This window comes from Petromyzon marinus, chromosome 18, assembly GCF_048934315.1.
Source record: "Petromyzon marinus isolate PM22_M1 ecotype Great Lakes invasive population chromosome 18, UKy_Petmar_22M1.pri1.0, whole genome shotgun sequence".
NCBI lineage: Eukaryota > Metazoa > Chordata > Hyperoartia > Petromyzontiformes > Petromyzontidae > Petromyzon > Petromyzon marinus.
This window is the reverse complement of record NC_133684.1, coordinates 10,747,798-10,770,214: the sequence shown is the minus strand read 5'-3', so window position 1 is coordinate 10,770,214 and position 22,417 is coordinate 10,747,798. Positions and strand designations below refer to the sequence as shown.

General features: G+C 44.4%; 1 protein-coding gene across 1 annotated transcript in view; it reads left to right on the top strand.

Annotated features, from left to right (window-relative positions):
• Positions 1–22,417, top strand: part of LOC116943508 (neurobeachin-like) — a 529,072-nt gene that overhangs the window by 435,852 nt on the left and 70,803 nt on the right. The window contains exons 29-33 of the mRNA XM_076067757.1: positions 7,138–7,306; positions 8,415–9,075; positions 9,890–10,041; positions 13,359–13,479; positions 15,576–15,703. Coding sequence (XP_075923872.1) covers positions 7,138–7,306; positions 8,415–9,075; positions 9,890–10,041; positions 13,359–13,479; positions 15,576–15,703 — 1,231 coding nt within the window. The remainder of the gene's footprint in view (positions 1–7,137; positions 7,307–8,414; positions 9,076–9,889; positions 10,042–13,358; positions 13,480–15,575; positions 15,704–22,417) is intronic.

Genomic DNA, 22,417 nt, shown 5'->3' with positions numbered 1-22,417 from the left:
AGGTCGTGGGTTCGATCCCGACCCTGACGCCTGCTGTATATTTGGAATTTACGTGTTCTCCCCTTGGTCTCGTATATTTTGCTCCGGGCCCTCCGGTTTTTCCCTTCACATTTAGAAACATGCGATACGAGTATCTGGCTGCTATACATTTCCACATGATGAGCCACTTCGTTGAGCTATCATTTGTGGCCAGGTCGCTTCTGAAAAAGAGCTACATAGCTCACTGGGCCTTACCTGGAAAAAAAAAACTAATTTCAATTATTTAATAGAACGGCCTCAATTATATTTTGAGCAGGGAGGCACTTTGATATTCTTCACCGTATATGATCACGTGCTTAATGGATGAGCATCAAACAACCAAACAATCCAGACACTTGAAAACACGATGAGCCACATTTCACTTCTCAAGGCAGGCTCTCATATGTTCTTTGCTAGTGTTAATAAAAAAATTACAGAGGTCTGTAAGACAAATCTACAATCTTATGACGTCAAACAGTGTTCAGCCACTTACTGCCGCCGTTATAGTTTGATTACACAGCCAACTTACATGGCTTGGTCTCTGTTTTTACAGCTAGTCCAACACAGCAGTGCTGTATTAGGACTATGGGTTATATTGGTCACTTTATACGTTTCTCAGCATTCAGCTTTTGACTTTCTAGAGACAATATTACAAGGGACTTTTCATAGTCACGGTTCTAATGAGTGACTTTGCCCGACAAAATTCATACTCCCATAATTCAACTAGCTTTAGTGGAATATAGTTGGTTCTCAATAAATAATAATTATTATTGATTCACTCGAGGTGGCACGGCGGCACAGCGGTTGTTAGCGCATCACGCTGTGAACCCGATGACCTGATTTATATTCCTGGCCGTGGCTAACACAAGTGGCCAGGAGTCATGGACCTTATGGCGGTACCCCGGGGTACTATGGTACCCCTATGGTACCCCGGGGTACCATAGTACCCCGGCTCTCGCATAATGTCCGTGATGCAGTCATTTTTAGTCTGTTGATGGCCGGCGATGCGGCAATCGACTCGTCTCGACGAGCTGTACACGATGCATTACTCAAAGTGGAATTTTTCAAAGTTGGATTCGAAAGTCTTTTTGAAGTCCTCGATCTCATCGAGAGCGCTGAGAAAGGCAGATAATGGCCTGGGATTCCCAATCACCAAGATGCCACCTGATCAACTGGTTCAGGGTTTCAGCGCAATCGTCCTCACTGCGTTTCAACATCGCGGAGTTGCACCGATTTCGGATTAATTGGTACCCCAGTCACGGAGTTAAGTACACCCTTGGAAAAAATAGTGTCCCAGAAATAAAATATTTAATTGCCTCGGCCATTTTGTATTATTTGGTACCCCGGGGTATCGCCATAAGGATCACGTGTCCGAACCAATCCTGGCTTCCCCACTTCACCGACCCACCATCATCAGTGTGGTGAAGTATGGTCAAACAACCCGCATGACGACACGGTGTGGCGAGGCCTTCATCCAGTGGATTAACAAGGGGCTGTAAGACATAATTACTGGATTAACTCTCCTGGACTTTCCCAATTTGGAAGTTTACCACTCGCATAAGGCTGTCTGTGAGTGGGAAGACACTTTTGACATTTAATTTAACTTATCGTTTAAGAGACGTAATTTTATAAACATTAATAAACACATTTTCTAGCTGTGGTTTTCACACCTGATGATGTTTGCTTGTGTTGCAGTCGAAACTTGGTGAGAATTGTGGTTTTATATATTTTTTTTATGTTATTGTTTCCCTTCTACATGGCTTTACCGAAAGAACCAAGAATATACATTAATAAACAGTTATAATTCGCAGCACCTGTAAACTGCATATATTGTAGGAGTAGGCCATAATATATGATGCAGATTTCTCGATAATCTGCGGTCTAAATACAACTTCCACTTGTAATATAGATACAAATTATGATTAGGGCAATATGGAATTAAATTTAACTGTCATCTATAAGAAATGTCAACAGTACGGTGTAATTAAGTTTTCTTCAAAGGCTAACATAATTCCTGGAACTAGTGATAATCTACGCAGTGCTGATTGCCCATTCTTTATAAAGCCACTCATCCTTTCAAATTTTGATTGACTTTGCATGTTTATAAATAGTGTTTTAATTCTATTCTATATAGCACCCTTTTGCTGCTCAACAATGCTAAATCATTCATAGTTTATCATTCAGTTTTATGAATAGTTTTTTTTCAAACTTCACTCTTACTGTCTGCAAAGTAAAACAAACGATAAAAAAAAGAAATTTTATGCAGTTTTGCATAAAAGTTGTCGTTAAATTTTAATTTGCAGCTCTAGCAGGAGAGCGGCCTATAAAAAAGTAATGTTGACAGGCTGGCCCCATTGGATTTATGGATGTGGGTAATGGGACACCGAAGCCCTAAAGGCCTTGGAACATTGGGAAGCAGTCAGTCAACTAACTCGGAGCAGATTGCCGCCGCTTGCTGCTCACCCAAAATTCTGCACGCCACCTTTGTGATCCAAAATGCTGTTCTGCCGGATAGACTGACGGCTGTGCTGCAATGCGATCAACTGAACTTCAAAGTCGGTGTGAGATAGCAATAGGTTTTGTTTTTTCTCTACGGCTATGGAGCCGTTTTCAGCAGAGGGGTTGTTGGATGTGCGGTGATGGGAGGGTAGGGGGGTGTCATGAAAACAGGCATCACGCTCAGTGTTTAGACCCCAAATTGGACAACTTGACACTCAGTATTCAGTCGGGATGTACCGTCATATCGGGTCACAAGCGGAAATTGCACCATCCCCGACACGTGTGACCTACGTGTTAAAGGGATATGTGAAATGTTGGTTCTGGCTACAATGAAAATTGATTGATCACATGACGTTTTATACATATTTTTTTTGTTATGCGTTATGTACAGTATGTTATACAATAAGCTTTAGTATTGTTTTACATGTATTTATTAGATTAAGAATTTGTACTTTGATCATTCATATTGGCTTCAGAGTGCAGCATGTAGCATTCACTTAGATATATAATGTAATATAGCAAATATTTTACTCTTTGTAAAATATGATCCGAACTATACTGGGCAGGATTGAGTGACTGATTCTGATTGATTCCATGGAACTGTAGGTCGGATGAGTTGCGTTCAAAATCAGATTTTCTATATAATCCAGGATATGGAGTCACGCTTGTGTTGCGATCAAAACGTCGTGATCTATTTATTTTCTATCTACGTGACTTTACTGAAAGAACCAAAGAGTTTATGTCGGTGGTGGCACTTGCCTGTAATCCAACACTGTGGAGGCAATTAGGGTTGGTGGATCGCAAAAATGCTGTGAAACTCCACTGCCTGTGGGCGTCGAGTTGCCGTTCCCACCCATTCCATCAGATGGGATAGAGCCCTATCCCCACGCATGCGCGGGCTTTCTGAATGTGCTCCAGTTCCCGCCCACATGTATAAAAGGTCATTAATTGGCTGAAAGCATCTTAATATGTAGAGAACCACAGATCTTAGGAAATTGTTGATGAAGACTCACCACCTGGCTGCCTTCCCGCTAGTCTGTGGTTTCTTGCGCCTCCAAGTTCTTTGAGAATAAGCGAATACTCTGTGAGTTAAAAGGTGATATTATCATTATGATTATTATGGTTAGATGTAAAAAAACGATATAATATTCAACAAACTATTTATTATTTTACTAGGTAAGGCCCACTGAGCTTTATAGCTCTTTTCAGAAGCAACTTGGTCACAAATGATAGGTCAACAAAATGGCTTATCATGTGGATATGTATAGCAGTCAAACACTCTAAAAACGCATGTTTATGAATGTGGAGGGGAAAACCATAGGACCCGGAGACAAATCCATGCAACCATGGGGATAACATGCAAACTACAAGAATAAAGGTGTGTCAGGGTCAGGATCGAACCCACGACCTCCTGTACAGCAGGCGAGGTAGTTGATATCTCATCATTGCGGCAACAATCCTCACACCTCTAGTGCACTATTCAGCGATGTTATTGTCTTTCAGCAGGGAAACTCTGTATTGTGGCTGTGCTGCGCAGTGTTTGAGATGTTAAGGCCACTTGGGACCAGTATTGATGACCACATGTGCATCACGAAGTATGATTTTGTTGAACTGCAGATGGCTAGCTCCTCACGACAAGTTGTTTTTGTTAATTAAAAATTTTAAAAAAATGTATTGCGTGTGTAGAAATATAACTTCATAAAACCTTTTGCAGTTATAATTCCTCTACAGGCATGATCTATCCATTGATGGATGAAGGCCTCCCCAAACCATCAGCATCTTTCACTAACCATTCAAATAACCACTTGATTCACGAAAAAAATATCACTTAAAATTTAAACTATTTTTATTTATCAGGTAATGCCCAGTGAGCTGTATAGCATTTTTTTTAGAAGCGTCCTGGGCCACAAATGCTAGCTCAACGAAGTGGCTTATCACGTGGAAATGTATAGCAGCCAAATACTCTAAACACATGTTGATTCTAAAATGTGGTGAGGAAAACCAGAGGACCTGGAGAAAAATCCACTCGGCCAAGCAAATTATTGGCTGGGATTAAAAATCTCAACCTTTCAATTGCAAATCGAGCTCTCAAGCTACACAGTGCCACCCAGGTTAATTTTCAGATGCGTTGCCAGTGTTCAGTGAGAGTAGCATGAGGGGAATTCATTGGAGAGTAGTTAAGAAAGTGCGCTCTCATGAGTCAATTATCTTTTGCATTATTTTACTTTAGCGAAAGCCTGAAACAATTAACAACGTGAGCAGCGACTGGAGCTGCCATGTAAAAGTATTTTTTTTTTGGAAGGTTAATTAAGTTGGCAATAGTATTCGTATTTAAATTAATCTGGACACTTTTTTTTTGTATTCGGCAGCAGCTACAAAGCAAATGTAATTTAGTCAGTGAATGCAGGGAATAAATATCAGGGGGGAATTGCATTAAATTATTTGAGTCCCCGTGCAGATTTGTTCTGGTCTACAGAGAAGCTTTGACTGCACGCTGATGAACTGCTGTAGACTGATATTTTGTGAGGCTGTTTGTATACAGTGGTTGGAATATAAATGCATAAGTCTTTGTGTGAAACGTATTCATGGTGCAAACTGAGTTCACCGCCGGTTGTTCTCCCCTGTGGAAGCATCGTGGTAGAGTAGGAGGAGTCGTCGTTCTGAAAAGTGCCGGTGTACGCATTTGGTGTTCGGCCAAGTGCCATATGTCGGCCCATTTCTAGCACTGTTTGTATGGAAATGAGGGTTCTGACCTGTACAGTATTGCAGGTTTCAAGCACGAGGAGGAACTTGTTGAATTGTACAAAAAAATGCCATGTCTTCTGGTGACAAGATGCTGTATGAAAACTCTGCATATGCCACGTTGAATAATTGGGTTTGAGAATGTCACCTTTTGGGAGAATGAATGGCAACATACCAGTATTTGTAATTTTACACGGAAAAGTCCAAACATTCCATGGAGAATGAATGGCAATATACCGGTGTTTGTAATTATACATGGAAAGTACAAACATTCCATGGAGAAGATATTCATAATATAAGTAGTGTTTTTTTACATATATCAAACCCAAAAATGTTAAAACATACTTTGTAAACTTCATAGCGGGAGTGGACTGACCGTTTGGGCTACCGGGCATAGACCAAGTCTCCAGAGAGGATAAGAGCTAGCCCCAAAAATGCTCGTGTAATAATTGTAACGCCCATCAGGTTTACAGAACTGATTATTTTTGCGTTATGCACTGGTTCATCAATACATCTATAATCGCTTTCAGAGTTCATTATCAATCCCAAAGTCACGGAATTGATTGTTAACGAATCCGGTTCAATTTTATTCATGACCGGTACCAATTGGCACGAGTGAACATTAAAGCCACACGGCGCATTCCAATGTGGTTACTCACCTTTTTCAAAGCGCAAACCCAGAACATATTCCTCGGTCAGCTTAGGTCTATTATATAAAAAAAAAAATTGTGCAGTGGTGCTACACATTGAACTAATTTCTTTAGGAATGCTTTTTTATGTTTAATGTTGACCCCCATGCATGCATACAACGCACACAATGTAATACAGTTTAATATCGCGGTTCAAATGAATTCCTGCCACCCGAACACTTTATTTGCCAATTCCGGAACTTTGAGGGTCAACGCCAGACAGGTGGCAACCCAACAATGGATCATTACGTACAACTCTTTGACCTTGCATTTATGGTACGCAGCTGGTATACTGGTCGTGATGCAAGCTTGTGCTACGTGACCGCACGCACTGCCAGTGTTAATATCTCTCTCCAGGCACTCGTTACATGCACACGCAGCATCACTGCATTTTTACAGGCGTGGCATGTTGTATTGAATGATATTTTCCATCTCATGCCATAATGCCCCTTCCCGATCTAGAAGATATACTGTTGGACGTTTCTGTAATCATACACAACTAATGATACAAGGGGGTTGCGTCTGCAGTGACATAGACGTGTAATAAAACGTGTTATATGTTATCGAATTAAAGCGCCACCATCCGCATCTTGCAAGTTGTGAAGATGCAGATTCGTCAGTGTTGAGTGCCACCTAGTGGCGGGGGCGTGGATATGTGCTTGCTTACCTGAAAAGCTGTCTTCTGAAGAGTTCTGATGCAGTACAATAGTACGGATGTGTTTGTCGGATTAAAAAAAAAACATTCTGATTTCGGCTTGTTCGAAAAAAATCACATTCATACTTTTGCATCATGTTCATTATGTTCTATATATGTGTGTGTGTGGACATTACTCAATGCCATGTAACACCACTGTTGGTGGGAAAACAGAGGAATGTGACATCGTATGAGTGGCATCACTTTCCTTCGTGGAATAATAATAAAAAAAACGTTATTCAGATTGTCCAAGATGTTGCATCTAGTGAAACTGACCCTTTCTGGGATGAGACACTCGGCCGTGGGGAGCAGTGGAATACAATGGGGTGGACGTTGTTGAGTTCGAGGCGGGCCAGAACGGAAGGCCACTTGACTCGGTCTAGCTCCAGGGTGATGCCATCCCAGCCAAGGGGCGCGGTCTTCGCTCAACGTGCCGCGCTCTCGCGAGCTGCAAGTGGCGAACGTGCCCTCTGCTTCTTGTTGCGACGCTTGCAGGAGGACAGCAAGCAGGCCCAGTTCTTGGCGCTGGCTGTTGTCTACTTCATCTCTGTGCTCATGGTGTCCAAGTACCGTGACATCCTGGAGCCGCAGCGCGAGATGGGCCGACGTGACAGCCAGCGCAGCAAGGGCACGCGACCCGACCTCAACTCCCCCTCCAGCGCAGGTACCGGTCCCCCCGCGTCCTCGTCCCACGCGCTCCGTGGCTCCGCCATGTAAGCAAGCGCATCTCGTCTCGTGCGCGCACACGCACGAGGGCAACTCACGCGAACTGAGGGCATCTCGCTCAAATGAAAGCGTCACACGCGAAGATGTTTTGCCCGGGTGAGGGCGTCTCGTTTGAACGAGCACATCCGATTAGCACGGTTGGCTACGTACGGTGCGAAAGAAGTTCAACATACACTCACTTAAACGAGGATATTTATTGTAGGCATTGTGGTTATGCTGCAGGGTGGTTAGTAATTTAGTACTCGTGCCACATAGCTAGTGTGTGATTTTGATAAGTTGACTCCACCTTTGTGGTGCATTATCAAAGTACATGTTCTGATGTGAAGTGGCCATTAAAAACTGTGATTTATTGTCCGAAATGAGTAAACATCATGGCCCTCAAATCCTCAAAATCCAAAATTAAAACATGCCCCCAGATATGCTGGACAACATTAATATTTCAGCTGACCTAGTTGAAGCATTGGCTTCAACTAGGTCAGCTGTGCTTAACATGAGTGCCGTATGTGGTATCATCACCAACGCAGGAGAGACTACTGTTAGGAGTGGTGCTGGCCACAACATCTACTATCTGTGTCGTGCTGACATGAGCATGTTTATGCCAACAGCGCTTAATCCAACTTGGTGCCATTGTCGCGAGTGCATTTTTGTGACCTCATGTATATAAGCTATAAGGGGACCCTTGTCTTTGTATGTCAACATGCAGAAATAATATAGTCTCTTTATCCGGCATAGTCTCCCTGAGTCTAGAGGCTTTTTTGAGGCAGATGTTCCATTGTAATGTTTGGTAATTTCTATTTACGAAGTGTTTTGCTCTGTGTGGGAGAAAACCCACACTATATGAGATTATAACACTCAAGGGTCGACACAGATGAAATCACGAACACATTTGCTTCATCACCACAGCCAAGGGGGTTTAGGCCTTTCACAAATTAATTCCTGTCCTACTGAGCTCCCTTCACACCTGGACTTGCATGTCCGCGTGACTACGTGCGTCCGAGTTAAAACGCGCGTCAACGTGACCCAGCACGTCCGCGCGACTCTGCCAGATGCCGGTGCCCTGCGAGAGGTCACGGGCAGCAGCAGCGGAGGCGGCAGGGACGTCACGTCCCCCGCCGCCGAGTCCCGGCCGGAGCTGTGCATTCCCCGCACGGACTCGGGCATCGGCGACGATCAACCGGGCGGCGCGCCCAGCCTGCTCACCTCCCCCGAGCAGCCGGACTCCGGCAACAACAACAACAACGGCGGTGGCAACGGCGGCGGAGGGAACGGCGGCGACGGCGCCGTGGCGACGGCCGGCGGCGCGGCGGCCGCGTCGGCCGCCTCCGACGCGGCCGTCGGCCAGCTGCTGTGCAGCCTCTCGGGGGAGGTGAGACGGCCGCCCCCCGCGCCCTGCGCCGACGAGGCCACCAGCAACGGCACGGGCAGCGGCCCCGCGTGCGCCCCCGGCTCCCAGCACGGCGCCCGGGGGCCCGCGCAGCCGGCCGCCATCGCCGCGCCGCAGGCGACCGTCGGCACGGGCGTGGCGCCGGGCGGCGGGATGCCGGCGGGCGGCCCTCCGCAGGGGAAGGGCGTCAGCGTGAAGGACATCCTGCGCAGCCTGGTGGCGGCGCCCACCGGGGAGCCGGTGGGACCCGCGGAGCCGGCGCCCAGCAGCGAGGTGGTGGAGCCGCGCTTCATGCTGCCCATGCAGTTCCACTCGTTCGACAGGTGTGCGCGCCAACGCCGCATGGCCCGCCGTCACAGGCGGCCCTCTTCTTGACGCCAGCCTCATATATCCTCTTTACGATCGAAACTACAAATTCAGGATCCCAGTCGTGGGTGTGGAGACACCTAGGTTGTGCTTGTTTTTAGTTTGCACAGATATTTTTGTTGCACAATATGCATCCGTAGTGTGTTTGATTGTCACGTAAATGAGCTTATATAATAGCAATTAAATGGAGAGCCCTCTTTGTAATCATGAATGTTAACTAACTGGATAAGTTCATCTAAACTTGTTCCTCAAAACTAGGTATTTTTTTTCGTGATACTGCATAGGCAATGGTGCACAAGCACAATAAACTAAAATCCAACACATTCATCAACAACGCTGTGGCCTTAAAAATATAATTATGGTGACATTTTGGGTATTGGTCCTTCCATGCCCATGAAGGAAGGCCATTGCTCAAAAGATTGCCTTTTATGTAATATTTTTTTCCCTTTTAAGGTCACACTGTAAACGTGTTGAGTTCTATTAATTTTACAGTAAAACCTTGGATTGCGAGCATAATTCGTTCCGGAAATGTGTTTGTAATCCAAAGCACTCGTATATCAAAGCACTCGTATATCAGTTGTGATCACGTGATGCTCGGCAGACAAAGCGTATACGTACTACTCGTATTGCAAGACCTCGCTCGTTTATCAAATTAATATTTATTTTAAAAATGTGCTCGTCTTGCAAAACACTTGCAGACCAAGTTACTCGCAATCCAAGGTTTTACTGTACTTTGCTTTCACGCGTTTATGCACGTGCGTATCTGCACAGGAGTGTTGTGGTCCCAGCCAAGAAGGGCAGCTCTGGGGGGCTCGTGTCCACCACTGGGGAGCTGCTGGTGGAGGGGGCTCCGGGCAGCGCCGCTTCTGGATTCGCCAGCACCATCTCGGCGGCGTCCCAGCGTGCCATGATCAACACCACCGGTGAAACGCTGTGACCTGCCTGCCCTCTGCTGGACCCAGTGCCATAAGCAAGGCCACTTCTGCTAGAGTTGGTTGTTCCTAAAAAAAACTCGCCCCGGTGTGCTGAAATGATAGGAATTGGCACGTTAAAAAATGAACGAACATTTACGTGGCCAAACGCAACTATGGGTCAAAGTTACTTTTCATAAGCCACCGGTCTAACGTTACTAGAAACCATCACGTGAACTCTGGTCAACCTCGCAGCGGCTTTTGGCTTTGCAATCGAATGCAGACGGTCACCGCATCGTGTGCTTTCAGATGTGCTTCTGGGACCGTCTATTTATTTAGAACAGTTTTTTGTGTTTAGTTTGTTGTCCATCCAACGCACACCCGATTTGCACGGTTGGCTACGTACGTTGTGAAAGAAGTTATACATACATACAAAATCCAAACATCCAATGCCGACGAATGCTACCACACCCTGCCATTACTAATGCTGGATCACTCGGACGTTGTTGACACCCAACCTCCTAACTAGGCGATTACATGTTCCCGCTGTCCAGTTCCAGGGATTCCTTCCCCCTGGTCACTGAAATCTCAGTGCCGCTGCAGTGCTTGACTCTTCACCCGATGCATCATTTGAACTTGAGTTATTTATCTTCGTGTTAGTTTGCTTACCTTTCAAGTGCTGTGTTGCCCGCCTATGGCAGGCGCGGTATAAATATTAAACGATGATCGTGATGATGAAAGGCATCGTCGTAAATTAGGTTTAGAATATTTGGTTACGGATTTTTGTTTTCGAGCCACATCATGTTCCATACTTCCAAGTCGTTTACCCGACTCTGCCATGAATTTTTTTTTACCATCCTTGAAGTGTACTTTGATGACTTGAGGGTAAATAATTAATGTCGCATAATTCTCCATTTTACATTTTAAAAGTAATAATGTAAATACGTAATCACATTCAGATAAATTGCATCATTAATGAATCACGTTGTGATTACTGTAAATATTTCCTTAAAATGTACATTTCATATGGATGTGACCTTGAAAATAAGAACACTATTGTGATTGTCGGCTTTGCTGATATGCATTCGTACAATCCATTAATGTCCATATCTCCATTTAAATTGAAGGTATTGTTTTCAAGTACAACATGAGAGTAATCAAACAGTGCATTGTATATAATGATAATCTAATTGCAAGCTGAACACTAATGTACAATATTAGCGACACTCGACTTTGTTAGTCTGATTACCATAATGCATTACTTCTTGTAACGAATTACTCCTCGACTTTGGCTTTAAGATGAAACAAACATATTAGAGCTCTTTATTCAAGGAATCCCCACTGGGTCTCACGAAATTTGAAGTATAGAGCCCTTAACTTGGATGTTTTGCAAATGTATTTTATTTGAGTGCATGCTGGAGGAAACCGGGCGAGCTGGGGAAAACAAACCCAGACATCTTCTTTGGTTCTTTCGGTAAAGTCACGTAGAATGAGAATAAAATTATAAATTGATCAAATAAAATAACAGTGCTGTCCTCCAGACAGTCTCGTTCCTTCACCTGATGAAGGCCGCTTGTGTTGTGGCCGAAACGTCGTGAGAATATTATTGTGTTATTTTATTTTATCAATTTATTATTTTATTCTCATTCTACGTGACTTTACCGAAAGAACCAAAGAAGATGAATCCTTGCAGTCACGAAAGCTTTAAATCGAAAACCCAGACATATGAGTGAATAATACAAATCTACACACATTGTTTAAGAACCCATTTGCTGTACTGCCATCGTCAATTGCCGAGTAACTCAGCAGGATGGGGAATATTAACGTGTCATTAACCCACCACCACCACCACCCGAAACAGCCAATTATATTAACGCGATCTAACCCACAAAAAAAGTAATGTTTCTGATGAGTAATTTTGGTCGCAAAAGCCTACGTGTTAAACAGGAATGGGAAATATCTCAATCCCGCTTCTCCAAACCGCCAGGTTTGCACGTGTGTGCCATCACGCGTTGCGACTTTGCTCGCGAATATACCCTAGTGTTTAATCATCATCATCGTCGTCGTCATCATCGCACGTCCCTGAATTTTGGTATCACAAATCACCTGCAATGGACGACGTGAACATCCTAAAGAGGAAAATGGGCACTCGGGGCTGCATAGTAATTCATCAGCGCGGATCACGACGGTAATGTTCTGTCTCATAAGTCCGAATGTCTGAATAAATACAAGATGAAGATAAATAACATGCACATTCAGTCTCACACACACACCACATCCCCAAGGCTGATAAATGATTAAGGGAGCTGACCTAGTTGTGGTACATTACACATTAACCGAAATACCATGAACGTGCGAATTAATTACAAGAACCGAGCACCAAGCTGCTTATAATGTGTTGCATTAGGGAGATAAAGTTGGATATGGATGAGCCATTATAGGTGTCCACTTAAGAGCACTTGTCTCAACATCTGCACTTCTTCTTATGATGTTGATGTAGAGCAAAAACGTATACTTTACGTTGAGTCTGCACTGCTGCACAGGAGATCTCTTTATATATACACTGTATATAAGATAGCAAAAACAATGTCACATTCATTTTCCCCAAAATACAAAAGTTCTAACAAATCAAGTGTCTCCATGCTGAAATGTGTGTGGAGCAGTCCCCATCTCGATTGGCAGATCAGAGCTTGTGGCAGGAATTCCACGTGCCTGTGGTAGAGAACAGCCAATCCATTGGGATTAACCACTACAGAATTGATGTCATACAAACTGGTACCGATGTTATTGACCCCAGGTCGATGGTGGTGGGCTCTTTTGACCCCAACTTTTCAATTGTGATACCAACATAATTTTGCGATACTGCCTTGGCAATTGTGATTCTAGTTCTCTAACCGAGAGATGTCACCCGTGCGGACAATAAATATGCTTGTAAATCTACAGCCCCTTTTCAATGCGAGCAATTAGAAGTACAGTACAACGTTGAATTGTTCTGCACTTCCTTCTGCTGCTCGCCAAGTAGACCCACAGCCTATAACACCCATTATGCACGGTGGCCTACCCATGTGAGTTGTCTTCAGGCTCAAACACGATTACCTTCCGTGTTGCAACGAGACTCGGCCCATTCGATTAGCACGGTTGGCTAGGTACGGTGCGAAAGAAGTTCAACGTGCAGACACACACACTTCCTGTGTGACTCGTTGACGGGGGGAGAAATATGCTCGTCATTGGAAGCCGACCGTCCTTGCCTAGGGCACAGTGCTGCATCGCAACGTTCGCGGACGGTGGGGACACACGACTCGAGCGATCGCGCGTTGGGTCTCTTGCAGGGGAGGTGGCCCCAGCCCCAGCTCCGCCCAGCTCCAGCTTTGTGAACGGAGCGACGAGTCGGAACCTGCCCGCGGTGCAGACGGTGGCGCCGCTCCCAGAAGACTCCATGGAAAACACCAGGTTGCTGCTCCAAGCTGCCGGCCGTCTGCTGTCTGCCTCTCTGGCCAAGCGCAAAAGCCCCACGAATGTCTCAGGCGGTTTTAGAGACTTCGTCACCGGCGGTCGTTGCTGGTTTAGAGTTGCCACCCCATTTTCGATTGGGGGGGGGAGGGGGGGATGGAAATAGTATTCTGCAGTTGCCCGAATCTGGACAAAACTGATTGCTGCTACCAAGAGTGGCCAACTGTACAAATCGCTCCACGGTTCTGCCCCAACTCGGTCCGTGCATTCACAATCACTATTATCCCTCACTATATCCCCCCCTCCCTGTGCTCAGTCACGTTTCTGCGCCTGTTCCCTCCTGGCTCCCCTCCATTGGAATAAACTCCCACTCCACGTCGACCAGGCGACTTCACTCACCATTTTTCCCTCTACTACTTCCTCACCTCGTCTTTAAAACCTTCACCATCCTCCCCCTTTCCCTTCATAACCTCGCCCCTCCCTTTCCATATCATCACCCTTCCTTGTCATCCCTTCCCTTTCCAAACACTCAAACCCCATTCCTCTTCCCCCATCAGCCAATACTAATGTACCATTTATAATTATTTAAAAGCACGTTGACAATGATCATAGGTTTTTCTCCTTTTTTCCGGCAACAAAACAGGTGTTAGGATGTTAAAACAACAAACTGAAACCTTTTACAAGGAATCATGTCTGCATTAACCGCAATGCTTCTAGTCAGAATGCAAACAAAACACATACTCTGATAATATATGCATTAAATTTTGATTTAAAGCTTTCGTGACTGCAGTGATTCATATTCTCGGTTCTTTCGGTAAAGTCACGTTGAAGGGAAACAATAAAATAATAAAATATATATAAAACAAGAAAATTCTCACGACGTTTCACACCTGATGATGACTGCTTGTGTTGCAGTCGAAACGTCGTGAGAATTTTATTGTTTTATATATATTTTATTATTTTATTGTTTCCCTTCAACGTGACTTTACCGAAAGAACCAAGAATATAATATATGCATTGTCCTTGAAACTGATTGGTCCACACCAGAGACAGCTTTCTTTTGAGCCGCGTACGCCTTTTGGCGTCCTCTGGTCTAACACCGTTTGAGATGAGGCTCAAAAGAAATCTGTCTCTGGTGTGGACTATTCAGTTTCAAGGACAATACATACATTATCTGTAGGCCAAACGTATTTCAAATGCGCAAACTTGTCAATGAAAGATTTTTCATTGGTGAGACAGAACTCGGCTATTAGATTCCATTGCCACACCATAGTTTATCATAATAAATGTCGGTAAGAAGTGGCTGGTAATGATTGCCCTAGAGTTTCCCCAGAATAATTACGGGCCTTAGGATTTAAATGTTGACCCCATGTGATAAATCAGCTGTCCATCTCTCGCACACCTGAGAACCATGCACTGCAGAGATGGTGGGTGGCTCAGAAAGCCAATGCCCATGTAAGAGGACTGAATCGGCTTCCTTGAAAACCTTTGTTCGAATCCTGGTATACCCCACTCTTTATTAAGCCAGGCAGTGAAACAGCGATGGGCAACCCAGACGAGTCGGTGAGCCGTACGAGCGGCCCATCTTAACCTCAGCGGGCTGCAAGCTTGACATCGCGCTCTTCCACTAACCATGACCCCCACACGTCACCCAAGATGCACTTCGACCAGGCCACCGTGAGAGGCGCCGCAGGTCGCCCACCACTGCTCCAACGCGTAACAAGATGATGGTATTCGTAAAATAGCGGTCGGATCATTATGGTCGAGTCCGAGTCAAAGTGGCATTGTGGTTGGAACTTAACTAATAATGGAACATTTTCGATTCCAAATTCGAGTTGGGGATCGACACACCTCTGTGGCGCAAAATAAAAAAGAAAACCGCTTTGTGGATATTCAACAGTGGTTATCCCATGAGGATACTGGCCCATTCCATAGGAATGTGGAATTTCTACTGTTGCCCCTGGACTGACATCCCTAAAATGCTCATTTTGACAGGGAGACACGAATGACTCGATTGTTGTGTGTATATATATACATTTGAGTGGAGGTATATACGTGGTGATTTTGGTCTGCTTTGCGACCGTTTTTGTTTACAGCATCACGACTAAGCTGGAGCGTGCGCTGGAGAAGGTGGCTCCTCTGCTGCGTGAGATCTTCGTGGACTTCGCCCAATTTTTGTCGCGCACGTTACTGGGCAGCCATGGCCAGGAGCTGCTCATTGAAGGTGCAGAATCCAAGCGCTATCTTCCTCCATTCCAGATAGGCCAAAGTTACTGCTCCGCACAATTCAAACAGGCAGCCGCAGCGTCACCATTCCCACAGCACCCTCGCCGCCATCCTTGTCGACACCGCCACGAGCACCGAAAAGGGCAAAGTGTGGGAGCCGGCGAGGTGGCCCATGGGCTGATGATGCTTTGCGGCACTAAGCCGACGCTCGTGAGGTTCTAGGTTTTAATACGTGTCTCAGCCACCCGTAATTAAACTGGGTTCTCAAGTGCGGTGAGTTGATGGTCTCCTCTTAATTACAATTGACTCTGTAAAATATGCTCGTTTAGCTTTTTGCTTAATTTGAAATGTAACAGTCATGAGAATCGAGACAATTTACAGTTTTTCATCCTTTACAGTGAGGCGCCTAAGAGGCAATTCAAGAAACCTCAGAAGTAGTTCTGTAATGACGTGATCTTCAAGCGATTGTCCTGCAACATGGGGTGATCAATTGAGCTCAAATTTTATTTCGTCTGATTACATGATACCAATAGCACAGCTGGAATATGTTTAGTGGGTAAAATCATCTATATTTATCGAATAAGATAAAGCATCTCCAAATGCATCACATTTGATAGCTGTGAGCCAAGTGGTGAAAATTCCGCACGCTCATAGGAGGGACCAGCCTCTTCTTAGGACAACCGAAATGGCATGCCACAAAGTGGTCCCCTGTTTTAGCTACCCAAGACGGATGACTGGGTCACTCCAGACTTCTACTTTCTGGCTGTGAGTCAAGTGCTCGAGCCCTAACTCGACCCAGCCAGACACATTATAAGGTGCATACAAACATATGTATTCTGAAAGCATTTGTAAAACCAGAAATAGGCTAGCTTCCTCGTGCAATCACACTGGAGTGAGTACACAATGTGTAAAGCCCGTTGTTTGAGTATTTTTTGTTTGCATATTTTCAGATGCTTAGGCAACGAGTAACAGTTATATTTTGTATGCAAGCAACATATTATTGTCCTCAGTGGATGTCGAATTGCACATGAAGGATTTATTAAAGGATTCTCAGAATGTAATTGCATGGCAATATTGCCCACGGGAGCGTCTGTACTAAATCATGTCCTTTGTTCCTGCACTGATACTGTAATATATTCATTAGAATGCACGCACACACCTTATCTTGAGTGCAATCATCTTCACTGGCCTCATGGGTACTGCATGGCAATGCTGTAAGCAATTGTGATGAAGTATTGCACGCTGGCCACTGTAACAAAAGCTCCTCTTAAATGTTAACAAGTTGTCCGTGTGCAAACATGTTGCAAAATGCGGATAATTGACAAATTATTCGCACGTTTCGCTTTGAGATGTCTCGATTGCGTCACGGACAACAACTTTAGAAGTAAGATAAGCGGGCCTTGTTATTTGTCGTCGGCGCCCTCTACGCGTTTCTCATGACTGAAAATTGCGTTCGTGCATGAATAGATCTGACTTCATGAAAATGTAAATGTGGCATCTCCCTGCTTTATATGAGCAAAGAGGCAGTGAGCATCTCTGTTGGCAGCCCTGGGTTCTTGGGGAAACGTCATATGACTCTGGCAGTGGTAATTTTCTGCATAGGATTTCCACTATTGACTTTAAATGTGTCATTCATTGAATCAATCCCAGAGGGATGGTAGTCTGAATGGACTCCCAAACGTGATTTGACCTTATGCCCTAACAATTCTGAGTAAGCTACTCTACCATTGTACCACCTGGACAGATAATGCCACCTGGCAAGAGTGCAGACAGTGAAGTCTACAGGAAATGTCACCTATAATAGTAGTGCCTTTTACATCTCCTCTAGAGTCCCAATGGGTTTTAAGACTCTTTTAGGAGACTTTTCCATTGCAGTGTTTAGCCAATTTCCATTCAGGAGTCTTTGGCTTGTGGGAGGAAATCAGCGTACTCAGAAGAAAGCCATATATATGGCCATCTTGCAGTCTAAGCCTACAATACCTCCCATCTAAGTACTCAGCAGACTCAGCTCTCAGTATCTTTCAGAATCTGGATGTGGTTATAGGGAATGAATAAGCACCTCTCGGAGAGACTCCGTCGATCTCTGGCAAGCATTTGAACTTGCAGCATCCGTCTGCTATTTTCATGTAATAATACGATTTACCTTAAATATAAAGTGTTGTATATTCAGTGTTTCTTCATATGTTTACGTGTGCGTGTACATGTTGATTTGCATTGCTCTTTGTAGTGTGGAAGAGTAGCCAGTGCTCAGCACTATGATACCAATACTTCAGATTCAATTTCAAGCCTAAAAAAAGCAATGACCGTTTGTACTTGGACCTGACCTTGGCATTCCGTAGGTTGACTCAGCCTAAAATGCATAACTCGTGTTGTTTGTCTACATCAGCAATTGGGGTGAAACAGGTGCTGAACGTGGCATTGACCGTAACTTCCCACTCACTTATGGTAGGTGCTCTTCTTGAGCATATAGGAAAGTGGAAACAAATAACGAAATGTGCAGTGGACACCGACGGGCTATCTGCCCATGGATCGTGATGATGATGAATAGGTGCTCACTGACAGTGGTAGCGCTCGACTCACAATAGCGAGGTTGAGACTTCAAATTGTAGGCTGTGGTAAAGGCAGCCCCTTACCCTTTTTGCATAATTTAACTACATACCACTTTAGCTGTGCAAACACTGGCCTCCACCATATGAATGTGGAGTTACCTCCGCTCGCTCACAGACTCTGGTGGAGGTCAGAATCAGAGTCTTGAGTTATCCTGGAGGAATACGATGAGCTAAAAAGCTCGTTTTCACATAGTCTAGTAGGGGTGGGAGTCATCAAGTTACATCAACAAACAATTACAAAATCTTTCGATTTAAAGCTTTCGTGACTGCAATGATTCATCTTCTTTGGTTCTTTCGGTAAAGTCACGTAGAATGAGAATAAAATAATAAATTGATAAAATAAAATAACACAATAATATTCTCACGACGTTTTGGCCACAACACAAGCGGCCTTCATCAGGTGAAGGGGCGAGACTGTCTGGTAGGACAGACAGTCTCGCCCCTTCACCTGATGAAGGCCGCTTGTGTTGTCTGGTAGGACAGACAGTCTCGCCCCTTCACCTGAAGAAGGCCGCTTGTGTTGTGGCCGAAACGTCGTGAGACGTTCCGTCTCACGACGCTGGTAGGACAGCGCTGTCCTACCAGACAGTCTCGCCCCTTCACCTGATGAAGGCCGCTTGTGTTGTGGCCGAAACGTCGTGAGAATATTATTGTGTTATTTTATTTTATCGATTTATTATTTTATTCTCATTCTACGTGACTTTACCGAAAGAACCAAAGAAGAATTACAAAATCGATACGAGTGCAAAATCGAGAAAATGCAAGCAAGTAAAATCTTGACTTAAAGCTTTCGTGAATGCAGGAATTCATATTTATTGGGTATTTCGGTAAAGTCACGTAGATAGGTTAAAAAAAGATTACAAAAAACTACGACGTTTCGATCGCAACGCAAGCGGACGTCATCAAGATGACGTCCGTCAGGATGACGACTGCTTGTGTTGCGATCAAAACGTCGTAGTTTTTTGTAATATGCAAGCAAGTCACTAAAAAAGAATAAGCATATATGTACTAATTGCATACGTAGATACATTCCTGCCAAATTTTCAACATTAAATGCAAGCTTGGGCAAGGCAGCAAAAACAGTCCCAGACCACACCAAGACAACACGCAGTAGTCGCGCATAGAATTGCGCATTAAAATTTAACTACTGTATACACGGGTGGTAAGGATTGAAGTTACAAATCACATTTTCAATTATGGTTGTACCCAGCGGAAATGTTTCGCTTCAGGATATATTTTTGAAGGAAGATTTACAGTGTTGAGGGAGGAAACAAGGTGGTTGTTCCAAAACGTTGGTTTTTACAACGGGCAAAGAGGCTTTTTTGTCACCTTCAATTATTGTTCTGGAAGGCCCATTGCTTGTTTATTTCGATCATTGTGTTGCTATAAATGTCCAAATAATGGGCCACTTTGTTGAGCTATCATTTGTAGCTTTGTCGCTTCTGAAAAGTAAGTTCATACCTCGGTGGGGGTTTCCCTGTTAGGATGGGGATGATATTCTTTGGGTCTTTCGGTAAAGTAACGGAGAACAAATTTTTTCTTACAAATTTTGTTCTACGTGACTTTACCGAATATGCTAAATTCCTCTGTTGATATGTAAACTGCTTTGTCAAGACGCTCTCCTCCTCACACCCAGCTTAAAATACGCTGCCAAGCTTAGCAGTGTACATTAGGACGCTGTCTTTCCGACAGCTCTGTTCTTCACCTGAGGACGGCTGCTTGCGTTGTGGCCGAAACGTCGTGATATTTTTTTTATTTTGATTATTTCCCTTCTACGTGACTTTACCGAAAGAACCAAGAATATGAATCCCTGCAGTCACGAAAGCTTTATATCGAAATTTACCGAAAGACCCAAAGAATATAAAATCTGCAGTCACGAAAGCTTTAAGTCAAGGAGGGCGAGGGTTTAGTGTTGTATTTGTTTGTGTTTGGGTGATTTGTTTACCATTCCTGTACTTTGCACTACTATCGTGTGTTTGTACTGTTCGGTGTTGTAACGATCTTACCCGCCCAAACTACACATCTGTGGAAAAATAGCTTTATAGCTCATCGGATTCCTCCAGTATAAATAAATATTCTGACTATGATTCTGACTTGACACTTAACAGCACTTGCTCCAAAAGTCCACTCAAGACATACAAGGGGATGTGTACATTTGCGACGCCTGTGTGTGTATAGCCTAGCCTGTATGTTTACAATCACTGAACACGTAGTGCCACCAGCCTTGGATTATCTTTGCAAGCGAAGGGCTGATCGGCCTTTATGCATCATCTTGAAATATTCATAGCCACTTGCCTCCTGCCCGCGATAGACGCTCGCATGACGCCGTGTGATCCATTTGTTGTGAAGGCGTCCACAGGCGCAGGAAATGTCTCCCGCGTTGGTGTCCAACAGCAGGCGGCAGTGTTGGCACACATCCCGGGAAACGATGGAAAGCGATCCGTTTGCAGATACCCCACCAAAATAATACGGAGATAATTACAGAGAAAACAATATTGGAATGTGAAGCCTCTTGCATGTCTCCCACCAATCCCACGACACGTATTCAATATTTTACCATTGTTCTGATAAGCTTTGTACAAAATAGCCAGCCCTTGTTGTGTGTTGCCATCAACGTATTCGGCTTATTAGGAAACAACGGGGTATCTGTAAATGGATCTCCCTGTGATTTTTGTTTGTTACCCCAATGGTTTATTTCACAATCTTGGCTGATATAAAGTAGTCAAATTACAACATAGCACCACACCGTATATTTGTCCACTATGCAATGTGCCATTATAGAGTGTGTACACTTTGCATTATCACGAGCGATGGCGGTGGCTTGGGAAGACCTTCACTGAGCAGTGAATGGACCAGACATGATGATGATGATGACAAGCGATGATGATGATGAATGTACCTGGGTCTCCAGACACTGCAGAAACAAGGGGAGTCTGGAAATGGAGGGGGAGGAATTATTTTAGCGGTTATTATCAGAGGGGAGGAAGTGAGCGTAAGGGAAGCCAGGGCAGAATAGGGTAAGGAGATAAAGGGGAGTTGAATGCTGACAATTCATACGAGCAGCAGGCGAAGGGAGGAAAGTCTTGAGGCTGAACATGATTATGGGGAGTGAGTCTGCAGTGCGTATGGCCAGGAAGGTGAAGGGAGTTCCAGACTACCGTGTGCCATGAACACATCTGAGATTGAATGTTACTTGCTACGACAATCTAAACATGCACAAAGGACCAGAGCGAGGGGCATGTTGGGAATTAAACTTTAAAACTAGTTTTTTTTATTTTACCAGGTAAGGCCCACTGAGCTATATATCTCTTTTTCAGAAGTGAGCCTGGCCACAAATGATAGCTCAACGAAGTGGCTTATCACGTGTGAATGTATAGCAGACAAATACTCTAAACACATGTTTCTAAATGTGGAGGGAAAACCAGAGGACGCGGAGAAAAATCCACACGACCACGGGGAAAACATACAAACTCCAAATATACAGCAGGCGTTAGGGGCGGGATGGATCCCACGACCTCGTGTATACCAGGCAAGGTAGTTAACATCTGACCATCGCGGCACAATGGCGAGAAACATTACATTGACAGCAATTAATTGCATTGACGGCAAAGGGAACGTGTAAATTAAAAAAAACATATGCAAGTTAAAGTGGGCTTGGGCAGGACATGTCACTCGAAGGGTTGATGGCCAGTGGTTGAGACGAGCGACGGGAGTGCCAGGCAAAGAAGGAAACATCACTATCCAATCAGAGTTCAGAGTTCAAGTCCCAGTTGGGAGTCAACTCGGCCAACATCCTGCTGTGGTGAATAAAATCAGGAAGTCACGAGTGGTTATACCCTACTTTGATAGGCTAGCCCTGCCATCAGAATGTGGAATATTCTCCACTGACTTCGGACCACCAATGAAATCGAGTGCCATCCTATTGCTTGTTTGAGCAAGGAGATTCTCTATTCTGTACAGGTACACGACTCAGCCGTTCATGCTATCTGCAATCATTACATTAATAGGGGTGAAAAAGGCTCAGCGGTATATTTTATGCGTAGAGTAGACGCAAGCATTCATCAAGTTGCATACTTAGCTAACACAATAGTCAACATTGTAGC